We start from the raw sequence: 27,434 nt of genomic DNA, 5'->3' as shown, positions 1-27,434 counted from the left end.
TTGTATGGTTGCCATTATGAAAAGGTAGGTGGATGCAGCCTTCTTCATCTGAGGATGGGGGTCGAGGAATCTGAGCCAAGGAGAGAAAATGCCTCAAAGGCTTGATAGAAGTTTTGTTTAAAAAAAAAAAAACCTGATGTAATATACAAAATAATTCTCCTTGGACACCTGCGTGTTGTCAACCTAATGAAGCCAGATTGTTGTTGATGATTAAAAGGCATTGTCTTGTACAGGTCAGCACAGTGCAAGGATTTTCCTTTATGCTTCTGGTGGGCAAGCTGGCTAACAAGACTTTGTTAAAGGGTTCTGAGATTCAAGACTCATCTGCAAGAGAGACTAGGGCCTTTGAATGTGTCTTGATTTTTTTTCTCTCCCATTTAGTCTCCCCTCAAAACACATTTATTTCTCCACTCCTCAGTCTGGCTTGGGAGATCCTTCAGCTTGGAAGAGTATCTTCATTCTTGAATACCCAATTCCATACCAGCTCTAAAAGAGGGCTGTGGCCTCTGCAGCAGCATCTGTCTAAAGGGGACCATTGAAAACCTGGTGTAGTAGTTGGTCAACACAATATTTGATGGTTAGCAACAAGCTGAAACGATGTAAACTGGGATGGAGTAAGGAGATTGGGAAAAAGCAAAAAGGTTTAGTCTGTGATATACCCTACCTGAAAACCAGCAGTTCCCCATAGGGAATTTTCTCTGGAAAATCTGTTCTTAAAAACCAAAATGAAACAGTGAGTCCAATAAATTGCTGACAAATTCAAGTTTTATTTTACAGAAAACAAAGGAAAATCCAGATCTGGTCTCTGTGTTAGTATCCCAACTAAAGCCCAAGTAGCCACCTGCTGTGGGAAAATAAATGCTTTATAGCAGCCATCTGCATCTAGGATTTGTCTTTGTGCTGCAGGAATGTATTTGGACTCTTAATCTGAGAAGGAAGCCCACAACTAACACAGACATTCACATGCCATTTGATTGGCTCTCCTTCACTTGCTGCACCTTCTTGTTCTTCAGTGCTCACAACTGATACGCCCTCCCTCAGTGGATGGGGCCTGCTCTCTGGCCTGAGGATGGCCTTGTTTCCTGGGCTCCTGGCAGCCTCACTCCACCACCCCCCTCAGGGTGTTGCAAATAGAGAGGGATGAAACTCTTGGCCCCAACCCACTTATTCTTCCAGGCACACAGTTTCAGGGTGGAATGGTCACCCGACGTCAATTTCTGGAAAGCAAGTTTATGATGATATAGGTCTATGCCAAACAAAAATAATTAGCACATGTCTATATACATTTAAGTTCTTGACATAACTTGCACTTTTCTTTCCTCTTACAGTGCAATTTGGCTCTTTAAAGGGGCCCCTAAAACTAGAGGGTCTCCTTTTACAACTGGCTTGCTAATTAAAAATAAATTAAAAACGTGTCAGTTGAATGAATTAACACCCTCAAAAACAGTTTAACTTCATATCTTCCTGCTCCAGGATAAAGAAAGGACCTATCTGTATTTTACTTGGAGTTCAATGCTTCAACACTCACCATATTTGTTTATGGTTCTCTCCAATTCTGCTTTCCATTTAGGACTTGCAGCTTTTCTAAGCTCTGGCTCATGGAACATAGAGCTTTCCCTAGGGAGAAAATACCCCCAAAAAAGTTTATTCCTTAAACCAATTAAATTCTTAAGGAAGAATCAGCAGAATTTTTGGCAGAGAATAGTGGCCCCACCCCACCCATTTTCTAGATGAAAAGCTAAAATATGATACTAAATATATAAAATAGTAACTTCCAATTTTGTAGTGGAAAGTCAGTGTTCAATTCTATATACTAGAATTACAAAGAGGAAAAATGCCTCTTAGACCTTCCTCAGATTCTTAGGTGCTCTTAGAGGAATATGTCCATGGCAACACTAAAGTCCAGGTACCTCCACGGATGACATCACTAGGTAAAGTATTCTACAACACAATTACAAGATCCGCTAAGTCTCCAGAATTGCCCTTCCTAACAGAACTATGTCAATGACAGATCTAGGATTTCTGTTTCTGGACACAGGTGGTGTTAGACTTAGAGCAATAACAATACATGGAAGGTTATGAGATCAAAGAGAACAATTTGTAAATGTTAAGGTGCTATAAAGATTATACCTTTACTACATAAAGCCCTGATAGGTTGATTTGGCCACTGCCCATCATTCAATAAAATGTACCATATAAATTATACTCAATTTTTATGTACTCAACTATAATAAACAGAATATGTTAAATATTTGAACCAAAAAAACCATTATTGTGACAGTCCTTTTATATAGAATTGATTTTAATGTGGACTTATAACTATGGATGTTAGTCTCTACACCTTGTTTAAAGAATCCAGGACTCCATAATATCCAGCTATATATGAAAGAGGGGCATGGTAGCCTTGGAGTAGTATTCTGTCTACAGGTACTAGGTACCTACTGTGCTAGTTGGTCAACACCAATAAATTGGAATCTTGGTTTGTGAAACCACAAATCTTATGTTTGTGAAGAATGCTACCTGCAAAACCTTCAAGTATCAACTAATCATCTGCTACTGTAAAGTATTCCTTTCAACACTTGAATTAAGCCTCTCAATTTCCTCTGTCAACTTTAGGATTAAGTTTTTCATACAACTGCCTGCTTTGTGCAAAGTACTATCAGATGTAGAAAATACAAAGACAAATGGACCAGTACTTGCTCTTAAAGAGCTGAATGCTAGTGGGTTCTTTTAATGACAAAAAAAAAAAATCTGCCTGCCTATCCAGTTCTTTTTATTGTTTTGTCAAATTTCATTTTCTTAAAAACCCATTTTAAATAAGGTTTTGTACTAAGTTTGATATGTGCTCTGAGAAAAACAAAATCGCATGAAACTCTTCCCCACTGTATATGAATCTCACCCATGTTGCTGACACAGTCCTCTAGGGCTCCTGATAACTCAGACAGGCTCATGGACTTCAGAGAAGCCTGCCATCCTTTGAAACCTGAAAGAAAAAAGACCAGTATTGGTCCTGGGTACTCTGTCCCACTTACACAGCATTAAGTCAGGTATAACATTAACATCTAGCTGCATTAAGAAGGAAAAAAAACTTTTACATTAGATCAAATATAAAGCAAGTCTGCAGCAAACTGGTCCTAGCACCATTAGTGAATGGATTCCGAACTTCACAGTCAAGAAATTACTCCAGATAACTGAGAAGCTCCCTTGCTCTGGGGGTACCAGAGCCAAAGATTTTTCAGGTTAAGACATTCCCTCAATATTTCTTATCAAGTTCAGTTCTTTGAACCTCTGCTGCACTTCTTTTTCAACACTTAGCAACTGGATACAGCTGGACAATGCAATTCAGCTCTTGCAAACTACCTCCTTGATAATGGATAGAACAAGGCTATGTTATGTAAGTTATGCTAATAAGTTAGCATCTTATTTCGGCTATCAAAGTCCCTTCTTCAGAGGTCAGTCTTCTGAATGTGAGCTTTCAAGGAAACTGGTGTCTTGGGTTACACAAGTATCTGAGTACTAATTATTTAACAAAATCATGACTTGGCTGGCAGAGTAAAAGGGAGCTTAGGAGGAGGGTGGATGGAATGGGACTGATACAAGGGAACTAAATGTAGGTAATTCTACTAGAGGTGATGCAAGCAGAGTTACCAATTGTGGGCTGCCTAATTCTAGTGGTCTGAGAAGTACTGAAGGCACCTATAAAACAGGCAAATGGTTTAAAGTTCTAGAATTAGGAAAAATGCAACATGTCAGCTAACTTAAAAGCTACTTCAAAACTGAACATGCATTGGTTTATCAGCCCTAAATCTTTTAAGAAGAATGAGGTTATAGATATTTCAATGAAGAAACCTAAGCATGACAGATTCTGAGAGCCTTAGGAACAGCATGGTTTGGCATAAAGATGACACATGGAAGAATAGTAAAAACTGAAAGTTTTGCCTTGGGTCCCTTTCCCTAGAACATGTATTTCCTCTTGGTATCTACAAATCATCTAGCAGTTGTTGCTATCGAAGATTCAGCTGTAATCAAACAGATCTTTTTCTCTTTGTCCCTAACCTTTCTCAGATGTGGACTTTGTTATCTATCAATTTTTTCTAACAGGTAAGCTTTTACAGCAAGGATTACACTGAGAGGATGAGTTTGATTAGGGAGATTATTTTGCTGAAAGCAGCAGTTAATTGCTCACAGATTTTATAAATTAAAAAATAATGTAGGGTACAGAAGGCACCAGTATTTCAGAATTCAGTTTGCTTTGGACAATAGTTATTTGCACTGGCATATTTTGTCTTATAACAAATAATTTGAAGAGTATAGGGCACATGCCAAAGGATAATTCAACAACAGGAAGAGTATTAGTATAATTATGTAAATAATCACCACATGATTATTTGAATGGCTCCATGATTTGACAAAATACTCATTTATAAGAACCTAAAAGTACCTACATGAGAGTCCTTCTATATCATCAAAATCATATTTAAAATTAGATGTATAAGCACCAGAAACTTTTCCAATACAATGAAGGATTCCCATCTCCTTACTACTCGACAGTTCTAGATTTCATGGCTATAGCAATAAGATCAATATTAAAAGTAACCAGTGATTCAAGGCAATTCCAACAGACTTGGGATGGAAAATGCCAATCCCATCTACAGAGAGAACTATGGATTTTGAATGTGGATGGAAATAATAGTATTTTCACCTTTTTTGGTTTTTTTCTCATTTTCCCCCACTTTTGGTCTGAGTTCTTGCACAATGTGACAAATATGGAAATATGTTTAAGAGGATTACACATATTTAACCTATATCAGATTGTTTGCTATCTTGGGGATGGGAGAAATAAGGAAAGGAGGGGGAAAAAGTTAGAACAGTTTTACAAAAGTAAATGTCGAAAACTATCTTTACATGTATTTGGAAAAATAAAATATTATTGAGGAAAAAAAAAGCAACAAAGCAAGAGAAGACAAATTTATTCCTATTTGCAGATGGCATAAAATGCTTTACTTAAAAAATCCCAAGAAATCAAACTAAATTTAAATGATATGTAGCCCCAGTAAAAGTTCAAAATAAATCCATAAAAATCATTAGCATTTGTATGGGGTACTAACAAAAAGTAACACAAAACAAGAATAAGAAAAATTCCATTTGGCATAACTGCAAAATACCTAAAATATCTGAGTTAGTCTATTAAGACAAAGAAAAGTTTATAGTAACATAACTACAAAATATTCCCTATCCTAAGAGAAATAAAAGAGTTAAATATAGTGATACATTATTCACATTGGAGCTATTCCAAGAAGATAAAAATTATATTTTATATTAACCTACAGATTTACTCCTCTTACAAAATTGCCACGGGGCTACTTTAGGAAAAAAAAATAACTTCATTTGGAAGAATAAAAATACTTCAAATGTCATTATAAAATAGTAATAAAACCTTTTTGATGCCAGAAAAGCAGATCCATGAAACAGCATTAATCAAAAATAGCCTAGTGTTTGATTAACCCAAGAATATACTTTATTGTGGGAAGGACTTTCTTTTCTGCTGTGAAAAGTAGAAATCAGTTTGGCAAAAATGGATATCTTTACCCAAATGGAAAGAGTACTAATATCAATTTTACCAAGCTGATTTCTATTTTTAATTAAACCAATTTTGATTTTTAAAAAAATCAGTACAAATATCTCTAAAGAGAATTCTTAACCAATGGATAGAGACCATAAAAAGCAAAAAAAAAAAAAAAAATACATTAAATTGAAAATTTTTTCTACTGATTAAAGAATATTTGTATCAAACATTGAGATGTATAATGAACTGACTCACATGAGGTCAAAAAGGATTTTCCTGCAATAAATAAGGAGTTAAAAAATTTAAACATTTAAAGAAAATTGCAAACTATCAATGACCATTGAAAACTTCAATTTTAATTTACATTTCTGTTAGTGATTTGCTAGAGCACTGAAAATATGCTCTAGCAAATCTAACAGAAATGTAAATTAAAATTGAAGTTTTTATCTCACATCATTCAAATTGGCAAAGGTAAAACATTGTGGTTAGTGTTGAAGGGATGTGGGAAGAGAGTTCTACTAATACACTATTGGTGAAATAATAGTTTCAGATATTCTGAAAGTCAATTTGGAATATGAGAAAAAAAAGACAGTGTTCATGTTTTGGCCCTGTTCCAACTAGTAAAGTTTTCCTCTTTTAGATGACCAGTAAACTCATTCTCTCAGATTCCAAAGGAATCCTTGAGCATTTCACTTACCAGCTCCCACGTGCGTTTTTGTTGGTGGTATCTGACCTAAGGCGTCTTCCTCTTTTACCCGAGAAGACAGCTCAATCTGACAGGCTCTATCAAGAAAACCAAGCTCCATTAAATGAATAGCTCACACAATTTAAAAAAAGAACTGCTCAGCCAAGAAGAGCAAGAAGGCCACCTTTTCATCCATTTAGGCAAACATTTTCTTATGAAGAAGGCAGATTACATTGGGTCCAAAAACTAACTTAAAGCAAATGAAAAAACAAAGCATAAAGATAAAAAAACCCTCAACTAAGTAAATAGCTAAAAGCACTATCCCAAGATACTATACTCCTGATATTGAGTAAATCCTGCTTTACCCAGCCATGATAGCGACTCCTAAAGCTTCTGTGGAGGAACAGGATGATCTTCATTGCTTTTGCATTAAGTGAGCAATCTCTCCAAATTTTTAACATACCAAACCCCAGTCTAATTTAACTATAGTGAAACTCCACAGGTTTCTCAGCTACTTGGAGAACCAAATAGCTGTAACCTTCATCCTAATAATAATAATAGGTTTTTAAGCTAAGTGTTTTACTCAAAAGGAGGACATCAATTATGATAAGACAGTAATATGCACAGACATATGACAAAAAATTTAACAATTCAGTTAGCAAATCAATTCAGGTCCTCTCAGCCCTGGTCATCTTTGGTATGCTAAAGACAAATGTCTGAAGGAGAAGTGCCCAGGCAACTATAGAAATGCACTGTCAAATACTTCAGTGGCAAGATTTCTAACATTTAGTTGGCTTGAAGTATAAATATAAACCAACAGAAGGTGGTTAGATCCAGCTTTATTAAATAAAAAAAAAAAAGATCAAGCATAGTAACTGGAATATTTTCATGATAGAATCCATTTGAATTAAACTGAGTGTTAGTTACATACTTAACAAGTAATGTTAATCCTGTCCTTCCAGTACCTCTTATATATAATACAAGGACAGAAAGAATGGGAGGAAGATGGTGGCTTCACTGGATGAAGGCATCTAAAGGCAATTGTTCTAGGAGCTAACATCTATCCAACCTTTTTTTTTTTTTAATAATATATATTTAGGGTCACTTAATGAAGGCACTTTTGAACTGCTTTGTTCTGTCTTTGGTCACGTAGACCAATTACTCTCAGTAGATAGAGGAACTGCTGCTGGAAACTAACCCAACTTGCTTTCTCTGGCTGAAGACTTGTTCAGACTTTTTTGATATGTTGTTTTTCTGAAATTTTTTTCTTTCTTTTAAAAAATTCTTTATTATGGATAACTCTCTGGAAGGGTTGGAGGAGGGATACAATAGGAAATGTAACTGACATAAAAACAAAGATATCCAATGATGGACAGACAGCTACACTCAAAGAAAGAACACTGGAAAATGAATGTAAACTGTTTGCATTTTTGTTTTTCTTCCCGGGTTATTTTTATCTTCTGAATCTAATTCTCCCTGGGCAACAAGAGAACTGTTTTGTTCTGTACACATATATTGTTATCTAGGATATACTGTGACATATTTAACATGTATAGGACTGCTTGCCACCTGGGGGAGGGGGTAGAGGGAGGGAAGGGAAAAGTCGGAACAGAAGTGAATGCAAAGGATAATGTTGTAAAAAATTACCCAGGCATGGGTTCTGTCAATAAAAAGTTATAATTATGTTAAAAAAAAAAAGATATCAATAAAAACTTATTTTAAAGTCATTTGGGCCAGATATACATCATACTTGTGATCATATCTTCTAATATAAGAGAAATAATTTAATTTATATAACGCATCACGTAATTAATGTGCCTTCTTTACTTCTCTTGGAAGTCCACCTACTTTAAGGTCTTCATATGGTCTTAGCTGCTACATTAGACCTAACCTTTTCTTTCCCTACAATTTCCCTGCACAAGATGTTTCCAGCAAACATGAAGTTTCTAGAATATCTGCTAATTAAGATTCATTTAACATAAGAGGCTCAAAGAAAGATCAAGTGGTACTCCCTCTAACCCAGTGTTTTCCAATCTTTTCCAAGCTGACTTATCTGCTTGCTAAATCACAATAAGAGAACCATACTCTTCCCTCTCCACCTCTTTAGTTTTTTTTATCAATCATCTACTACACCACCTTGTTTTCTATTCCCAAGCAGGACCAATAATTCTCCTGACCTCCACCATATTCTCTCCTGTATTTTAGAATTACAAAACTTAAATAATCTAAAATTGAAATTATTTTTCCCAAGTAAGTAGCAGTATTGGATCTAAAATCATTATATCCTAACCCCCTACCCAGTATTTCTTCCACTATCATATTCTGCCTTTCTACCTCCACCTTCTGAAATCTTTACAAAATAGCATAAGATTCTATACTTTAGATCTGGCACACCAATGAGTAGTTAAAACCTGCCTGGGACATTAATTTAGCTATCTCTTCACTGAGGTCAATAGAATTTTGTGTGTTCATGTTCAAAAAGCAATCTTTTACAGTAACATCAGCTTTACTGGACATTCATTCCACTGGCGACACACAGGTTACAGGCAGAGATTACCCAAGGGATTCTCTACTTACTTAAGTTGATCCAAGATCAGCCCAAAGTCTCTTGTGACAGTCTGGGTTTCCTCAAGCTGGGTCTGAACACCTTTCATGGCTATGTTTTGTTCCATTAGACAGCTTTCCACAATAGCCCGCAGCTCTTGTTCTTGGGATACCTGACCCTTCAACATTTCCAGTTCTTCATATCTCTAAAGAAGAGATCAGTGCTTAAGATGGGGGGAGTATGGAAATAGGAGATAAGAAGATCTGCTTGTTAAAAAACTCAAGTTTAATATGTAACTATTTTTAAACAGGCTAACAATTGGTAATTTTGGTTCTCTCACTTCTCTCACAGTGGGGTTCGGTTAAAAAAAAAAGACACAGATATGATAGCACTTTAAATGATGATGACAGGAAAACACTCGGTATATATTTGGTTGACATGCCATTACTACAGTCACAATTAAGTCAATTCTGAATAGAAATTAGCACTTATGCTACCATATTATATATTATAGTACTTCTGTACCAGATCAGCAGTTTGGGTATTTCTATTGTTATTATAATACTCAGATTGAAATTACCCAAATCTCATGCTGTAGGTACATTAGCATTAATTCTTGGATAAATGAGTATTTCCCAATACTATACATTTTCAGAAGGCAGGCCAAAAGCCAAAAAATGTTTGCTTCAACTGTCTTCACTATATCAAGACTAACCTGTGTTCCATATAATCTTGCAGTTCCATTTTAGATAGTTAATGCTGATCTCATCCCTTGGCTAATGGTAAGGCCACATGTAAACAAACACGCCATTCCTTATGTACAATTATATAGAAATTTTTTTTTCTTATATTCTCTTCTAATAAAATAGTGTGATAGAGCAAATAATAGTGCTAGACTTGGAGTAAGGAAGATGGAGTTCAAACTCCATCCCTGATAACCAGTATATAACTACTAAAGGTAAGAAATTTAACCTCTCTGAGCCTTAGTTTCCTTAGAGAACCTGTCTCAAAGGGTTACTTGTGAGGATCAATAAGATATTTTACATGCATTATTAGAAATCTTTAAAGCATTAAACATCAGACATTACTATTTTTGACATGTAGTCTATGTAATAGAATTTTTAAACCACAATGCAAAGAAAATTTGATTACTTTATAAAGCTTTTATTACTGTGGTTCCCACCCCCCTCTTTTTTTTGAAAACCTATAGAATTTTTTAAAAAGCTGACTCTTTTATAGAAGAGCAAGCCAAAGGAAGAATATTAGCAGAGAAGATCAATGGAATTCACAAAAGACAATGTCCAGGATGATTCGCAGCAATAAAATCCATTGCCTGGTATCTTTACACAAATATTTAACAATATGAAGAATGAGATCTATTATTCTGTATTAACACAAGGAAATAAATTTGACCTCATAGCAGTGAAACTTGATGGACTGTGACTTATAATTGAAATATGGAAGTGGAAGTATATCCCTAATTTTAAAAGAACATGATAAAAATAGATTAATAAGAAATAAAGACCATATATTCATGTAAAGAAATATATGATCTTGAACGGAAATAAAAGAAAACATTTGATTGAATATAAATGGAAAAAGAAAGAGAAATTATATGTTATGAGAATATATCATAAACATCCTCAATCTGAAAAAGAATATGGACAATAAGGTTCATACTGGCAAGGAAATAGAGTAGTAATGGAGGACTTTAAGTAATAAACATCTGCTAGAGTATTCTTCCAGATAAGAGCTACTAAGGTGATCAATTTTTGACTTCTTTAATGACATACTTTCAAAAAGCAGAATAAGTAATGAAAAAGAGTGCATTTTGGACCTGACTGGTATAACAAGAAGGGACTACAAATCACTATGGATCAGAGAAATGCAAATTAAGACAACTCTGAGATACCACTACACATCTGTCAGATTGGCTATGATGACAGGAAAAGATAATGATGAATGTTGGAGAGGATATAGGAAAACTGGGACACTGATACATTTCATTGTTGGTGGGACTATGAACAGATCCAGCCATTCTGGAGAGCAGTTTGGAACCATGCTCAAAAAGTTATCAAACTGTGCATATCTTTTGATCCAGCAGTGTTACTATTGGGATTATATCCCAAAGAGATCCTAAAAGAGGGTAAGGGACCCACATGTGCAAAAATGTTACATGAACTGATGCTAAGTGAAATGAACAGAACCAAGAGATCATTATACATGGCAACAAGAAGACGATACAACGATCAATTCTGATGGAAATGGCTCTCTTCAACAATGAGATGATTCAAACCAGTCCCAATTGTTCAGTAATGAAGAGAATCAGCTATATCCAGAGGGAGAACTATGGGGAAAAATACATAAATGAGGGAAATGAGTGTGGACCTCAACACAGCATTTCCACTCTTTCTGTTATTGTTTGCTTGCATGTTTGTTTTCCTTCTAAGGTTTTTTTTTTTCTTTCTAGATCCGATTTTTCTTGTGCAACTAGATAACTGTATAAATATGTATACATATATTGGATTTAATATATACTTAGACATATTTAACATGTATGCCATCTAGGGAAGGGGGTGGGGAGAAGGAGAAAAGTTGGAACAGAAGGTTTTGCAAGGGTCAATGTAGAAAAATTACCCATGCATATATTTTGCAAAAATTAATTATTTTGGGGGGAAAAAAAGAAAGAAAAATGTTTTGTATGATTACAGAGTCTAATGCATATTTAAAAAATAAAAATTATATTTTAAAAATACATAAATACCAATACAGCTGTGTATAATTATTTAAATAATTATCAAAGGGGATGCTGGAATGAATAATGTAAGGGAAGCTGGGTAAGATTAAGAAGTTTGCTTCAAGAGAAGATTCTATAGTAGTTTTTAGGGAAAAAAAATGCCCTGGGGGAAAAAAAAATACCCAAACCAGTAATGATGATGAAAGAATACCATGAAGCTATCAAGCACAAGTAGCTATGAAGAGAAGGTAGGCAGGTATTTAGTGGGTCAATTGAAGATATAGCCTTAAGGCACATTTTCCCAAGCCTGAAAAGTATTTACTTGGTTTTCTTACAAAAGCAAACAATAACAAGTTGTAGAGACCTTAGAAATGTTTTTCTTTCATTTTATAATTTGAGAAAATTGAGGCCTTAAAAGAGGTACTTGCCCAAAGTCACATGTGTATGATGTAGCAAAGCCAGTTCACGTGACTCTAAAGCCATCATTTTTCACCCTACATAATGCTTTTCTCACTTTGGATTTTAGTTAGGACCCACTAATCCATTTAGTTCTCACTGACAAGTTTGAAGTGATTTGAAACCCATATTCCCTTTTTTGGGCAGGTTCATATGTTCACTACATGTATTATGAGGAATAGCTGTCATATTCCAGAGAGTACCTGCTCAGAGAAAACTGGCTGATTTATTCATTGAATGACTAATTAACACTAATTCCTTGCCTTGCTGAGAAGAAAATAAACAGCAACATTCTACATCAAGAGCAAAAGAGGCAACCCAAGAATTCCAACTCTAATCCCCTCTACTAGTAAGGTCAATACTAAATTTTCCAAATTTTCTCATTTAGCAGCACAACAGAGCTAGAAGACGACCTTGGCCTCACATCTTCTGTTCTCTAATTCTAAACCTCTGAAATGCCACTACGAAACGATCATAACTATTCCTGAATTTAACCTTTATTCCTATAAGAATGAACAGTGGTTCTGGGCAAATCACTTAAACCCAATTGCCTTGCTAAAAAAAATTTAAAAATGAATAAACTGCAAGACAGAACAGGGCTACACAATGAATGTTCAGATACCTCTGAGAAAGCTACAACTAAACCAATCTCAGTGGATGGGCACCTACTTTATTCTATAAAACTTTTAGGTATAATTATTCCATAATTTCTTTGGTAATCTATTTCTAATTCAGTCAGATGTTTTCCCTTCTATTCAATTTAAATAACTTCTATGACCACATACTTTTTTTTGATAGAAATACAATCTTCCTTAGTTCTTCATCATGACCTTTCTTCATTAAGTTATTTAACTTCAATTCTACTAGTCTATAACCCTATTAAAAAAAAAAAAAACCCAAACCTTCCTAATCTCTCTTAAAACCTTCTCCATATTCTGCATCTCCCTCTTAATTATGAGCCCCAAATTAGGCCTAATATCTTGATAAGGCAATGACTATTATCTATATGTGTAAGCTAATATGGAACTCTTATGCTTTGTGGTGTTTTTTTTTTAAAGACAGTAATATTATACTGTACCTAACTACATTTCTTTATCATACGCACACATACTTTGTGTAGCTGAATGGCCAGTTCCTGCATTTCAGCTTCAAGTCGATCTGCATAGGCCAGCTCCAGGGCATCACTGGGTGGGCGGGCATTACTGTGCCATCGAGCAATGGCAGAAGTCATCTTCCGCTTGGGCCCAAACAAACTGCAAATGTAGAATAAGAGGTAAACAAATCATAATAAAATATAAAATATATTATGATGCAAAAATATTTAAAATAAATAAATCATATCAGCATATGTCCCTATTCCTTTGGAAATATCTTTCCCTACTTGGTTTTCTATGGCAGTCCTCACAATACATGATCACCTATGCCTGAATACAATTATCCTGAACTGAAATGAAAAATAAACATATATAAAAAAGTAACAATTGTTTCTAAAAATATATTTTTATTAATATCCTGTTTTTATGTTGCCTATATTTCCAATGTATCCTCCCTCACACCTCCCAGAGAATCATATCTTATAACAGAGAAGAAAAAAAAAAGAAAAACAATTTCAGCAAAAGTAGTCAACAAATCAAAATAATCTGATATTATATGCAGCATCCCCCCCAGTTTCCTGTCTCTGCAAAGAAACATGGAGAAAACACCCTTCATATCTCTCCTGGAGCAGTTGGATTCAATTACTTTATTGCTTTTTTCATTTGTATTGGAGTTGTGTGTTTTTGTTCTTCTCACAGTACTTCATTCTTTATCAGTTCATAAAAGTCTTTCCAAATTTTTTTGAATTCTTCATAGCAGAAAAGAACTGAAAGCAAAGAATAGATACCCAAAGACTGGGAAATGGCTAAGCATGAATATTAAGTAGTATATTATTGCAACATAAGAATTATATAAATAAAGAATTTGAAGAAATTTGGGAAGACTTTTACAAACTGATGCAGGTGGATAAGCAGAAAAACAATGATCATAATAAGGTAAACGAAACCAACACTAAAAGATTTGAACTCTGATCAGTGTAATGTCTAATAACTATAGTGGTATGAGAGTGAAGCAAGCTTGCAACCTCTCTGCCCAAAGATGCTGAACAATAGGCATGGAATGAAGTTCATCTCTGCAGATATCATCTTCAATTGGTTAATTTATTCTGTTTGACTATATTAACTATTTACAAAGTAAAGTTAGGAGTTTAGGGTGAGGAAAATCAGTGACAGTGACTTATAAAGAAAAAAGAGCCACAAAAAAACTTATTTTAAAAGAAACTGACAAAACTTGCATGGTGCCTACCACCACCTACCTAGTTCTACTCAAACATAATGTTTCACTTAATGAATAGTTAAGCTGCTCTCAAAACAGAGATATGCTCATTTCTTTTAATTTTGGGAACTAAGAACTAAATTTACTCTGAGTATCTTGGCCAAAACAAGATGGGGAAGAAAACGCACAAATATTTCCCATACTCACGTAATGCCTATTTCTTTCAGATCACTTTCTGTAAGGGTCAGAAAGATACGGAGGTCCACATCCTGTTCTTCAAAAACTTGCAGGTATTTCAGACACCCAATCTGCTCCAGAAGAGTTGCAAGGTCCTGGGATCCATTCAACCAAAAATGAAGAGGAAGAAGAGATATCATCCCTAAAGAAAAGTGGCTACATGAAAAGTCAATAACTGCATAATCAGGTTAGACCATAAGCCAAAGCTACTTTCCGATGAGGGAGTTTAAAGATTAATGTGAGTCAGAAATTAACTTAGATATGTGCAGAGAAACAAAATATGTACAAGTAAGTAAACATTTGGGGACCTCCAAGCATTTCTAATTTAGGAGTGCTGGGGACATGGCGAAGAGAATGCCAGACTGAAACAGTTGCTTAGGCTCATAAGAATGTCCCAAAATTGAAAACAGGGGCACTAATATATTGTTGGTGGAATTGTGAATATCCAGCCATTCTGGAGAGCAATTTGGAACTATGCTCAAAAAGTTATCAAACTATGCATACCCTTTGATCCAGCAGTGTTTCTACTGGGCTTATACCCCAAAGAGATACTAAAGAAGGGAAAGGGAGCTGTATGTGCAAGAATATTTGTGGCAGGTCTCTTTATAGTGGCCAGAAACTGGAAACTGAGTGGATGCCCATCAATTGGAGAATGGCTGAATAAATTGTGGTATATGAATATTATGGAATATTATTGTTCTGTAAGAAATGACCAGCAGGATGATTTCAAAAAGGCCTGGAGACTTACATGAACTGATGCTGAGTAAAATGAGCAGGACCAGGAGATCATTATATATTTCAACAACAATACTATATGATAATCAATTCTGATGGACCTGGCCATCTCCAGCAAGGAGATGAACCAAATCAGTTCTAATAGAGCAGTAATGAATTGAACCAGCTACACCCAGCGAAAGAACTCCGGGAGATGACTATGAACCACTACGTAGAATTCCCAATCCCTCTATTTTTATCCACCTGCATTTTTGATTTCCTTCACAGGTTAATGGTACACTATTTCAAAGTACAATTCTTTTTGTACAGCAAAATAACTGTTTGGACATGTATACTTATATTGTATTTAATTTATACTTTAACATATTTAACATGTATTGATCAACCTGCCATCTGGGGGAGGGGATGGGGGGAAAGAGGAGAAAAATTGCAACAAAAGGTTTGGCAATTGTCAATACTGTAAAATTACCCATGCATATAACTTGTAAATAAAAAGCTATTTTTAAAAAAAGTCCCAAAATTAAGAATATGGTTTTGAGGATTAGACATCTCATTGGCATGTCACTATGTTAAACAACTGAGTAAGTCTCCAAGTGGCTACGTATGTTCTAGGATGTGAATTATACTGGGATAGAGAAACAATCTAAAAATGGACAGGTCCCCAGGAGTAGTAGTCCTAAATGGAATTTGTCTCAAGAAAATAGGTGCAGATAAGTGTTTCTAGAAGAAGTTTCTTATGGAAAAGTTTTCTGGGTATAACTCACGTTCCTGAGAAGATTTTGTTTTGCCCATTTGTTTCTTTTTCTCTCCCCCAAATATTTCCATTCCACCTTGGTTACAATGAGCATTTTTTTTCTTGCATGTTTAATATCTTGAACTTTGGAAATTTTATTTCTCTTCTTCTTCACATATTTGATTTTTCAGAGGGAATTATGAATTCTGCCACTGGCTTCTTTACAGACACAAAGATGTCTAACATTCAATTAGAATTGTAATGAAGGTAAGTGCTACTTTGAATAAATGCAGAGTCTACCCATTATTCTAGAGAAGAATAAAAACTAATCAGACTAAATTATATGTATATAAATTGGCCACAAATCAAAAGACATACCTTTAATTCTGTCCTTGAACTCACAAAGTCCTAAAAATCCCTATATACATCCAAGATACTTACTTTTCTTAAAAAATCCTTGAGAGCAAGTTAAAAATAGCCAGGAAAATTCCACAAGAGATCAGAATGTAGATTTTAAATTGTGAATCAGGCCCAATATACCATGATCAGACTCCTGAAATTCTATAAACAAAAATTAACTCCCCAAATTCAGACCATTTCTAATGGGAGACCAAATTTACTAGTGAATTTATTATCATACTCTTTGCTGAGTCTTTCTCACTGGGTCTAATTTGTCCCAAATGTTTATGTGCCCCAAATTAAGGCTACATGCAGAAAGCTTATGGAAGATATTTTTGACAAGAGTTATCACAAAGGGACTAAATCTAGCAAAATATTACAACTATAGCATTAGGCTTCTTTCTTCTTTAAATAACAAAAATGTAAATAATGGCCAAATCAGAACTCAAAAAACTAAGAATCCTCAAAGAATTCCTTAAATAGGGTAATAAAGTAACTTACTCTACCCTATTCCATATTTTTCTGTCGTATTTGTACTAATGGGAAGTTATGAAGCCTAAGGAATAAGAGATTTTCTCTAAGGAAAAGCTCATCAAACAAAAAAAAAAAAACCAATTTTTTTTTTCCCGTTAATCTATTATTATGGAAACTTAAATCTTCATCTGAATAGGAGTGCCAATTGACATTTAACTTTATAAAGAGGCATTTTAAGGCATTAAGAAAAAATGACAACTTTAGTCCTCTCATTTAGAAAAGCAACTATTTTGTTAAGCCAGAACAAGACCAGGGAGGTCCAATTTCCCAATTAAGAGGTTTTTTTTAAAATTTTATTTAATAATAACTTTATATTGACAGAATCCATGCCAGGGTAATTTTTTTTACATTATCCCTTGCACTCGCTTCTGTTCCAATTTTTCCCCTCCCTCCACCCCCTCCCCTAGATGGCAAGCAGTCCTATATATATTAGATATGTTGCAGTATATCCTAGATACAATATATGTTTGCAGAACCAAACAATATATGTTTGCAGAACAATTCTCTTGTTGCACAGGGAGAAATGGATTCAGAAGGTAAAAATAACCCGAGAAGAAAAAAAAAATGCAAATAGTTCACATTCATTTCCCAGTGTTCTTTCTTTGGGTATAGCTGCTTCTGTCCATCATTTATCAACCCAATTAAGAGTTAAAAGTAATTTGTATACCCCTTTTCTTACCTGGGGTCCTGAATAAGTGGGTCTCTCTGGTTTGAAGATGGAACCAGAACTAGGTATCCCAGAAGTTCCACTGCTAGGAGGCCACTGGCTTTCATTGTTGCTATAACGATTCTTAGCCTTTGTATAACTTTTAGTCTGTTTTCTAACAGAGCTTTTGTGTGAATGATCTGAGTCCTGTAAGATAAAAGATTTGTGTTTAGAAGAAAGAGGGAAGACCTCAAAGGTAAGAATGCCTAAGCCAGGAATAGAAGATGGACTTTTTAAAAGTTGAAGCTCCAGATAGATGGTGAGTTTAGCAACTAATCAACTTTTTATAATTAAAATAAAAATAATTGATCCAATAATCATTTGGGGCTCTTTGTTATCACATAATATATGTATACATTACATATTTCATATACATAATTTAATGTAATTTAATATAAATGCTTCACTAAACAAAGGAATTACATAACACCATTAGCTTAGTGCTTCTGATTCCACTGCAAGTTTGTTGATACTATTACCAATCTTTATTTTTACAGTACGGGAAACTAAAATAAACATTCAATTCAAGGTTATAAACAGGAAGAGCCATAACAAGTGAATTTACAAATAAAAAGAGGTATACATGTGTATATTCTACCCCAGGGTTAACAGGGATAACTAGAAATATTGAAAGATGGTTTTTATCATCTGAATCCAACCCAAATTAAAGGAGAATGATCTAAATAACATATTCATGCTCATGTCAAATTTCACAAAATTGATTACATTAAACGGCAAAGACATTTTAATGTTCCAGAGATAAGGGGTCTGTGCAATATGATCATTCATAATTTTACACAGTTAAGATTGAAGTCTCTTTCTTAATCTTAAATAGCTCAAGCTAATTCTCATCTTCTTTGCTTATACTGTTCCCTTTAAAATATTCTCTCCCTCCATTCTACCTATCTATAGCTTAGCCATTCTTCAAGGCCTGCTTCAAGTCTCCCTTTCTCTTGGAAGCTTTTCTTCCAACCAAGGAAATATTAATATTTCCTTTCCTTAAATTATGATAGAATATATCATCTATGCTACCTAATTTGACACCCAACTACCATCTGATTCCAAATGTTCCATTTTTTTTATACTCCACAATACTTTCTGGCTGGATGATTGACTCATTTAGAACATTTCAAATTCCTACACAATGTTATGAAAGGGTAGAGCAGAAAGGAAATGAAAAGAATCAAAATGCTTACCTCATTGCTCTCCAAAGAAGCCTCACTACTGACGCCAAGGGCTTTGGCTAGCCCCTCACTGCTACTACTGCTACTCCTGATGGTTAGTAGATTGGTACAGAATGGATTTTCCTCTAGAAATAGAGGACAGTGAATAAAAAGAATGATTGAACAGACTTCTTCAGAGATCTCTGAAAAACAGAATCCCTATAAAAGCAAACCAACCAATCCCCTGAGAAATCTGATATATTCCAATTTTTCCAAAAGGAGTCAATCACTAATAATTCAATAAATATAAATAAAATTTATTCTGAGATTCAATCTTATACCAACAAGCCTGGTAAAGATGACAAAAGAGGAAAATGACAAATGTTAAAGGAGCTGTGGAAAAATAGACACAGTATGAACTAATCTATTCTGGAAAGTAATTTGGAACTAGGCCTAAACAATTATTAACTATGTGTATCCTTTGACCCAGTGACATCATTACTAGGCCTAGACTGCAAATAAGATAAGAAAAAGAGGAAAAGCATCCATATATACAAAAATATTGATAGCAGCTCTTTTTGTAGTAGTACAGAACAAAAAACTGGTAAGATTAATTATAGACAAGGAACTTTGTCATGATTGAATGCTATAAAACATTGAAATAGGGAACTTGTCCAGCATAATTTGATATAATCTTCCATAGCGAAGGAAGATTGGATCAAATGACTTCTTGTTCATCTATTCACATAATTCTAAACCTACTATTTATTGACATGTGAGCCAACCCAGGTGAAAGATTCCTTTATTTCCCCCTCATTTAGAAATAGGTCGCTTTTCTCTTTTTTGTTGTTGTTCCATTGTGTTAAATGGACTTTTCATGGGACTAAGCCCCATCAAAGACACCCCCCCCCTCAAAAAAAAAAAAAAAGGTGCTTTAACTCATAGGCTGCTGTTATAAATGATTAATTATTCTTGTATCCCATAGTAAACATTCTCTATGGAATGCTGAATCCCACAAGCATGGAACTGCAAACTGAGGACTCATCTCAGGAGAATAAAATTTCTTATATTTATATCTGCCATATAAGCTGACTAAAGTTAAATATTCAATATTTGTCAAAAACCAAACAGTGCCATACCTCTACTACTGCTGCTTTCCACATCTTGTTCATTGATTGGAGAAGTGACATCTCGATATCGGAGATCTTCCTCTTCAATACTATTCCCTTCATTGTTGTTGTTAAAGGTGACATAGCCTTGTGGAGGCTCTATGGATAAGATAGGAGTAAGACATAAACACAAGGCATAGCATTACATCTTTCAAACAAACCAAACCAATAACGTGAAGAAATTTTCCAGAAGGTACTATCAATTCTAAAAGGCACAGTGTCTATACAAATAAATTAAAGAACAGTATTACTTTAAGTGGAAAATGATTGGTAACATTTCTGTATACATATGTCCCCAAATCTGAGTGTGTATGCATACTTCTTTTGTACTAGATCTGAGATTTCATTGGTATAAAACTCCTGAGGAGGAAATCCCTTTTAGGAGCACCTCTTTGACACTCAAGTCTGAGAGAGCTACATGAGACACTGAAATTTGTGTGACTTGTCTAGGATTATGTACTACAATACCACAAAGATAAAGACAGACAGACAGACAGACACACACACACACACACACACACACACACACACACACACACGTCTTTCTTTCAGATGGGAATACTTCTTTTTGACACATGATGTACTTATTCCTGTACATCCTCTGATATTTAGATTTATGGTCAACCATGCAAACAACCACATATCTTTCAGGTAATATTTTAAAAGTTAGCGAATTAAATTTTAAAAAAACACACACAAGGCTATAATGTTTAGAGAAAAAAAAGCAAACAATTTTATCACTAGAAAATGAATGAATGAAAACATAAACCTTATTTGTGCCTAGTCTTTAGTAAAGCTGAGAAAGAGCCTGAGCAGAAAGCTGTTCTAACAGCTATGCTTTTGAAGCAGAACCATTCCTTGTACTTAAATGCTTAAGATTAATGGACTTCAGTTTCTCTATATCTCTGTCTCCAGGACCTAGTTCAGTGCATGGTACATACTGAGCTCTTAATAATTGGTTACTGACTGACTGGTTCTTGTGAAAATGAAGGTTCAAACATTTTGGAAAGAACAAACCAAAAAGGGAAAAGCACTATACCAATGTATTCTCACAGCTTAGGCCCAAAAACCAGTCCCTGATACTTCTCTCTCTTCTCACATCCTCAAAATTCTCTTGAAACTAAACATCTCAGGTTTTCAAAATTCAAATATTGACAATATGGTTATTTAAGTAGCAATCTACAACAGGTAATCTAGAGAACGCCCAGAATGTAAGAGTTAAAATGACCACTCTGCAAAAAGAGATGAAATTACATATACCACTCTTCTTTTTCCACCTCAAATACAAACTGACAGCAGCAAAAATGCCTTAGGCCATTTGATCAAGTGAAACACAAAGCAGAAGAAAGGGACTTTGTAATGCCTTTCCCTGATTAGCTGGCCACCCTCTGAGATATCAATAAAAAGAGATGTGAAATTGTTACCATTACTATGTTCAGAGAAAATATTTTGAACTTTTAAATTTAACTGGTAATGGGAAATCATGTAGAAGGAGGGAATAAATTCTCAAGACCTCAGCAATACAACAATGTTATTTTTATCACTGTGAGCATCTTAAGCAAAGATGAAAAATGTAAATAATGTAACGTTTGACTCTAAGTTAAAAAATGATGACCCACATTATAGCAATTAAAGAGCTGAAATCCCTTCAACAAAACAGATACATTAAGTAAAATATTATAGAATAGAAAAAAAAAGAACAGATTAAGAAAAAAGAAAGTAAGAATTCCTGGTCCAGGCTTACCACAGCAAGGCTGGTGCATCCTGCCTCCAATTCCTATGGCTGTGATCTTTGCCAAAGCCTGGGGCCCTTCATGGATGCTAAGGCCCTTCATCTTTCTCAAAGGCCTTTGCCTTTGTGGGACAGAGCAGGATTCATCTGATGAACTTAGATCTTCATATTTTTCTATGAATCAAACACAAAAATGGAAAGAAATTTGTTCAGCATCACACTTAAATTACCAGCTCAAACATCAAAAATAAACTGGGGTAAAACAGTTGTCACTGGTTTTCTTTTAAGAAAAATTTGTTGCCTAGGGCCTAACCTATAAGAAATGACATAGCCACTCAAATTTCATATGGCTAACAAGAGATGTTTCTTTATGTGGTAGCTAGCATGGGATGACCTCAAAAAAGGATAGATTTCTCCTTTACATTATAATTTTAGAGAAAGTCATCATTATAAAATTAATTTAAATCTTTCTTTAATCTCTATATATTACAACTCTCATAAAAATCATAATCTTGGAACCAGAAGGAACCTCAGAGATAATTATACCACAATGAGTTCAATATCTTTACTATCTATTACATAAAAGTATAATTCATAACAATGATTTTCTTTTTAGTTTTTAGTTTAGTTGCCCTCATTCTAATATTCTGGGATTTGGTAAAGTGAGACTCATGAGGTAGCAGCTGTCTAGTTGTTGTCATCCCCAGCCTCAAACACAGTGTCTTAGAGTTAGGGCCTTACACATGGTGAGGACATCATAACATTTTTAAGTTGAAATAATAAATAAATACATACCCCCTCCTATCTATGCCTCTCATAAATTTATACACTTTATCATGTCCCCTCTAATATAAGTTTATATATTTTATGAACTTCATTCTGTGTTCAGTATACAAATGAGAAGTTCAAAAGTGGCTACAGTTAAAGAATGGAAGCTCTAAAGGAAACTTAAATTAAGAGATTTAATTCTAACCCTCTCATTTAACCAGGAAGGTATCTTCCTTTTCAATTTAAAATAGGGTAGGGACATGAAGAAGATGTGCAAAGTGTGGACAAAGGCACAAGCAACAGAATAATAGAAACATGACTAAATAAATGCATAAATGAATATAATCAGCTCTTTATTTTCTATACAAGAGTTTTCTTTTCTTCTCAAATTCTTGCTGATGCCATTGGTTTCTTGATTATCTCAAGTTGTTTAAGGACAACATAACTATTTACTTTTTGAGCTAAAAAGAAAGCCAAAGGAGTATATATAAAAGGAGGTAGATTTAGAATTCTAAGGGATCTTAGCAATCATCTGCTCCAACCAATCCTCATTTTACAGAGAAAAACAAGAACTAGAGAAGCTAAATGACTTACCTAAAGAATAAATAGGGTATAAATGCTAGGATTTGAATTCAGTGGCTCTGACTCCAAATCCAAACCCCTACTTGGGACACAATCAAAGCCCTAACATTCAGGAGCTAAAAGGACAGCAATTTTTAGTAAAAGGACATCTATGCTTAGGCCAGTACTTTATAGTACTTCAAGATGTGATATTATCTCCAGTGTGAAGCAAGAAATAGAAACCAATCAAATAGAAGGAGAAAACAAGATAGATTTTTTTATACTTAAGTATTTAGTATAGTTTCATTTTTTAATGTCTGAAATATATGTGAATTTTTCAGAATATTGGCTATTATTATCTGGGACAGCTGGAAAAGCTACCATTACCAAGAGCACCCTATCTTCTCTTTCTCTCACTTCCTTCGCCAGGATCCTCCCAGAACTTGCCAGGAATGCCCTCTTTCTAGTATGAACTGCTTATTACAAAATTGGAATATAATGAAAGTTAATAACTTTATTCCTTATGATAAGATGGAGGACCACCAGATCTTGCCACTGCCTAGCCAATGCCTCCTGAAATCTTTTGGGACTACCATCTGCCCTTCTTCTTATGTCCAGTGTGATATCTTCATAACTACTTAAGCAACTGAACAATCTTTGGAACATATTCTTAAGCTTCATCCTTAGGAATTCTGGACCTTTCCACTATTCTGCCACCCAAACCTCTTGGACAATCCAACCCTTTTGAATTGTCTCCAATTAGACTGTGAGCTTCTTGACAGTAGGGATCATTTAGCATTTTCTATGTGCTCTCAACCCTTAACACAGTATTTGGCACAACAGTGAACACGATAAATTTTTTATTCATTTACTGACTCATTAATCATGGATTTTGATTTATACAGGACTTAGCATGATAACATGTGTGAGTATAAACATACATGAGAAAGTAATGATGACTAGTAAAAGGGTAGATAGTTCTCTCTACAAGTTCAAATTAACTTGATTTCAGCATAATTCTAGATATAGGTAGTAATTTACCTGGATTTCTGTAAAGAGTCTTGGGCAGAGAAGCAGTATGAATGTCTATTAAATCCACTATCTTCATATGACCATATTTCATGGCTAGTGCTCGGGCTGTGGCACCGGTATAATCTCCTACATCTACTTTCACTCCCTGTTAAAAAGAAGAGTTAAAAAGAGTCAAGAGTACATACAGTGATCTGACCTGAGACACACAGTCACCCATGTTAGTAGATGACAGAGTAGAGAAGAGAAGAAATATACATTTTGTAATATTAGTTCTTGATTTCAGAAAAACCTGGAAAGACTTACATGAACTAAAGCTGAGTGAAGTGAGCAGAATCAAGAAAACAATGTATACAATAAAGGTAAAACTGTGTAATGATCAATTATGATAAACTTAGCTCTTCTGAGCAATACAGAGACTCAAGACAATTTCAAGACTTTGGATGGAAAATGCCATCCACATCCAGAGAAAGAACTATGGAGACTGAATGAAGAGAAAAGCCTACTATTTTTATCTTTTTTTTGGTTTTTTTCCTTTCTCATGGCTTTTCCCTTTTGTTCTGATTTTTCTTTTCCAATATGACTGATATGGAAATGTTTAAAATGACTGTTGTATATAACCTATGTTAGATTGTTTACTGTCGTGGAGAGAGGGAGGTTAAGAGAAGGGAGAAAAAAATTTGAAACTCAATCTTACAAAAATGAATGCTGAAAACTACTTTTACATGTAATTGGAAAAATAAAATATTATTAAAAAGAAAAAAAGAGAAATAGGGAAAGCTGAGATTGAATTTTGACTCAGATATTGTGAACCCTGGATAAATCACTTAACTTCTCTCAGCCTCAGTTTTATCATCTATAGAAGAGGGTATAATAATAGGATTATTTATAAGATTACTCTGAGAAGCAAATGAGTTCAAATCAAATGAAATAACATACATGGAGAGTTTTGCAAACTTTTAAAATACTATGTGAATCTTATATTGTGACCATCTTCATTATTATTAAAAGAATTTCTAAAGCAAAAACCAAAGATATCCTGCCCTTATTACCTTGGTCTACTTGTTCTATGAGGCTATCTCCAAATTTTCCTGATTTAGAGAGTATCTGTTAGAATTAGTTTAATATTTAAAAAAAAAAAGAGGAAAAACTCTTATTTAGAAATGGACATTTCCTCTCTTACACATAATTAATGAAATTCATCCATTTAAATATACCACTTCTTGGACAAATTCAATATAAAATATAGCACTGTGGTAGACGAAGGAGGAAGAGATCAAAGTAGATCAAAGACAGAAAGAAGTATGAGCGTTATCGCAAAATGAGATGAACATTTTGGATATGGAAAATGTGGGAATTAGTTTTATTTGATTGCATATTTCTTATAAGAGTTTCATTTTTCTTGTTTTTTTTCCTTTTCAGTTGGGGGTAGAGTGGGAAGGAGACTACAGATGCTTATTAATTGAAAAGACAAAATGAAAAATAAAAAATGTTAACATTTTTAAAATATATTATCATCTTACATTTGTTTTTTTTTTATTTTTTTTCTTTTTAAAAAAGAGTTTTTTCTTTTATATTAATTATTTCATTTGATAGGACATTTACTTGTCTCTATTTTAACATATCACAGAATTGTAGAATTTTAGGATAAGATTCTTTTAAGAGCCTTAATTCTAAGCTTCATTTTACAGACACAGAAAACCAAAGTTCAGAGTGGTAAAGAAACAGCTTGTCTGAAGTCACAACACAAGCTCCTGGGATAACTATGTGAATAAAAGAGGAACACACTACCATAAAGAAATAAGCCTTCAGTATAACGCATCTACTCTCGTAAAAGTTTCTAAAGTTTTTTTCTAAAGCCCATCTAACGCAAAAAACATAAATATCCTGTCCTTGTTACATTGTTGTATGGGGCTATTTCCAAAATTTCCTGATATATAGAGTATTTGTTAGAGAATGAGTTTAACATTAAAAAACACAAGAGGAAGAGATTTTTAAAGAACAAGACCATTAATTAACAAGACAACTTGTTAAAATTAGAATCCAAGGCACTAATTGAAATCAATATGTAATCCAGCTGATTAGATCAAGAACATGGACCATTTCTCTGTGATAAAGAAATCAGACATGAACATAGCCACTGTCCTGACACAGACTGGCAGAAAGAAACTTCATTTCAAACAATCTATTTGCCATGCTGGGTCAAAGCCATATCATCATTCCTAATTGTTGATTTTGCTGATTAAAAGATGCCTGGGCTGCGTGGTCTGAGTTTACTCCCCAGGGAGAAGCTCTTCATCTGACCATATTCTGAGTTTTTAAGCATGCTGATTGGTTGGTGAGTAGACTGCTGCTGAAAAGATAACAACTGTTTCCAGAGTAAGATTTTGCAATACTCAGCTGTCATGCTGTCCTAAGTTAGAAACACTGTCCTGGGCTATGCCACTACTTGATCCAATAGGAAAGCAGAATAAGTAAAAAGCAAAAACTTCATAGGATACAGTCATTTAAACACACACTAAGCTACTGTTGACTACTGCCAATTCTTGATGAGTAGCACTAATGAAAGAATAGCAACACACACACACACACACACACACACACACACACACACTAACAACAGATCTTCAAATACTTTAGTATACAATTTCTGTCCCTCAGAGATATAGATTCATTTGCATGGCAGAAAGAAACTTCATTTCAAACAATCTATTTGCCATGCTGGGTCAAAGCCATATCATCATTCCTAATTGTTGACCCACAATGACTAATACTGGGAACATGATCTGCAGGTAGGTGGAAAAAATATTAGAAACTAGAAAACAAAGGAAAGCAGCCTTAGCACCTACTTAGCTGCCAATGAGTTACATAAGAAAAGCTGATAAACAATAATTGATAATAATTCATTTGTATGAAATAGGCTACTATAAAATCATTGTGGTAGGAGAGAAAATTCTGTTTTTAATCCAGGAAAAGTAGTCTACTACATTTAACCCCCAGATGCCAAGATTTCTTACTAGCTATGCTTAAACATGTATACTTACATGATTCAGAAGATATTGAACAATTATTTCATGGCCAGAAGCAGCTGCTTCCATCAAAGGAGTAAATCCATAAGTTGGTTCCCTGCAAGATACAGGTTAAAGTCAGAGTTCATATAGAATGAAGCTTTCTATTTTTACTCTAACAAATAACATCTACCTTCTTCCATCCCCAAAGACAAAATCAAAACTGATCTCCTATTCCCCTCTGAACTCTTATAATACTCTTTTAAGAATTTACCATATTTATTCATGTATTATAGATATCCATCTTGTCTAGATTGACAGGGGATGATTTCTTATCTTTTTGTCTTTCTTGGCACATAAA

The 27,434-nt window shown here is 34.4% G+C and overlaps 1 protein-coding gene across 1 annotated transcript in view; it reads right to left on the bottom strand.

Moving 5' to 3' along the window:
• Positions 1-747: 747 nt before the first annotated feature.
• The window catches only part of ANKS3 (ankyrin repeat and sterile alpha motif domain containing 3), a 38,742-nt gene continuing 12,055 nt past the window's right edge, over positions 748-27,434 (bottom strand). The window contains exons 5-17 of the mRNA XM_051964439.1: positions 27,110-27,191; positions 24,078-24,213; positions 21,720-21,881; positions 19,946-20,074; positions 18,840-18,952; positions 17,617-17,790; positions 14,507-14,631; positions 13,101-13,242; positions 8,829-9,001; positions 6,264-6,349; positions 2,900-2,983; positions 1,529-1,617; positions 748-1,217 (exon numbers count right to left, since the gene is read on the bottom strand). Of these exons, the coding sequence (XP_051820399.1) occupies positions 1,538-1,617; positions 2,900-2,983; positions 6,264-6,349; positions 8,829-9,001; positions 13,101-13,242; positions 14,507-14,631; positions 17,617-17,790; positions 18,840-18,952; positions 19,946-20,074; positions 21,720-21,881; positions 24,078-24,213; positions 27,110-27,191 (1,486 nt within the window). The 3' untranslated portion in view covers positions 748-1,217; positions 1,529-1,537. The remainder of the gene's footprint in view (positions 1,218-1,528; positions 1,618-2,899; positions 2,984-6,263; positions 6,350-8,828; positions 9,002-13,100; positions 13,243-14,506; positions 14,632-17,616; positions 17,791-18,839; positions 18,953-19,945; positions 20,075-21,719; positions 21,882-24,077; positions 24,214-27,109; positions 27,192-27,434) is intronic.

Source organism: Antechinus flavipes, chromosome 1, assembly GCF_016432865.1.
Source record: "Antechinus flavipes isolate AdamAnt ecotype Samford, QLD, Australia chromosome 1, AdamAnt_v2, whole genome shotgun sequence".
Taxonomy (NCBI): Eukaryota; Metazoa; Chordata; class Mammalia; order Dasyuromorphia; family Dasyuridae; genus Antechinus; species Antechinus flavipes.
The sequence above is the reverse complement of the archived record's forward strand: the minus strand, read 5'-3'. Positions and strand labels throughout refer to the sequence as shown.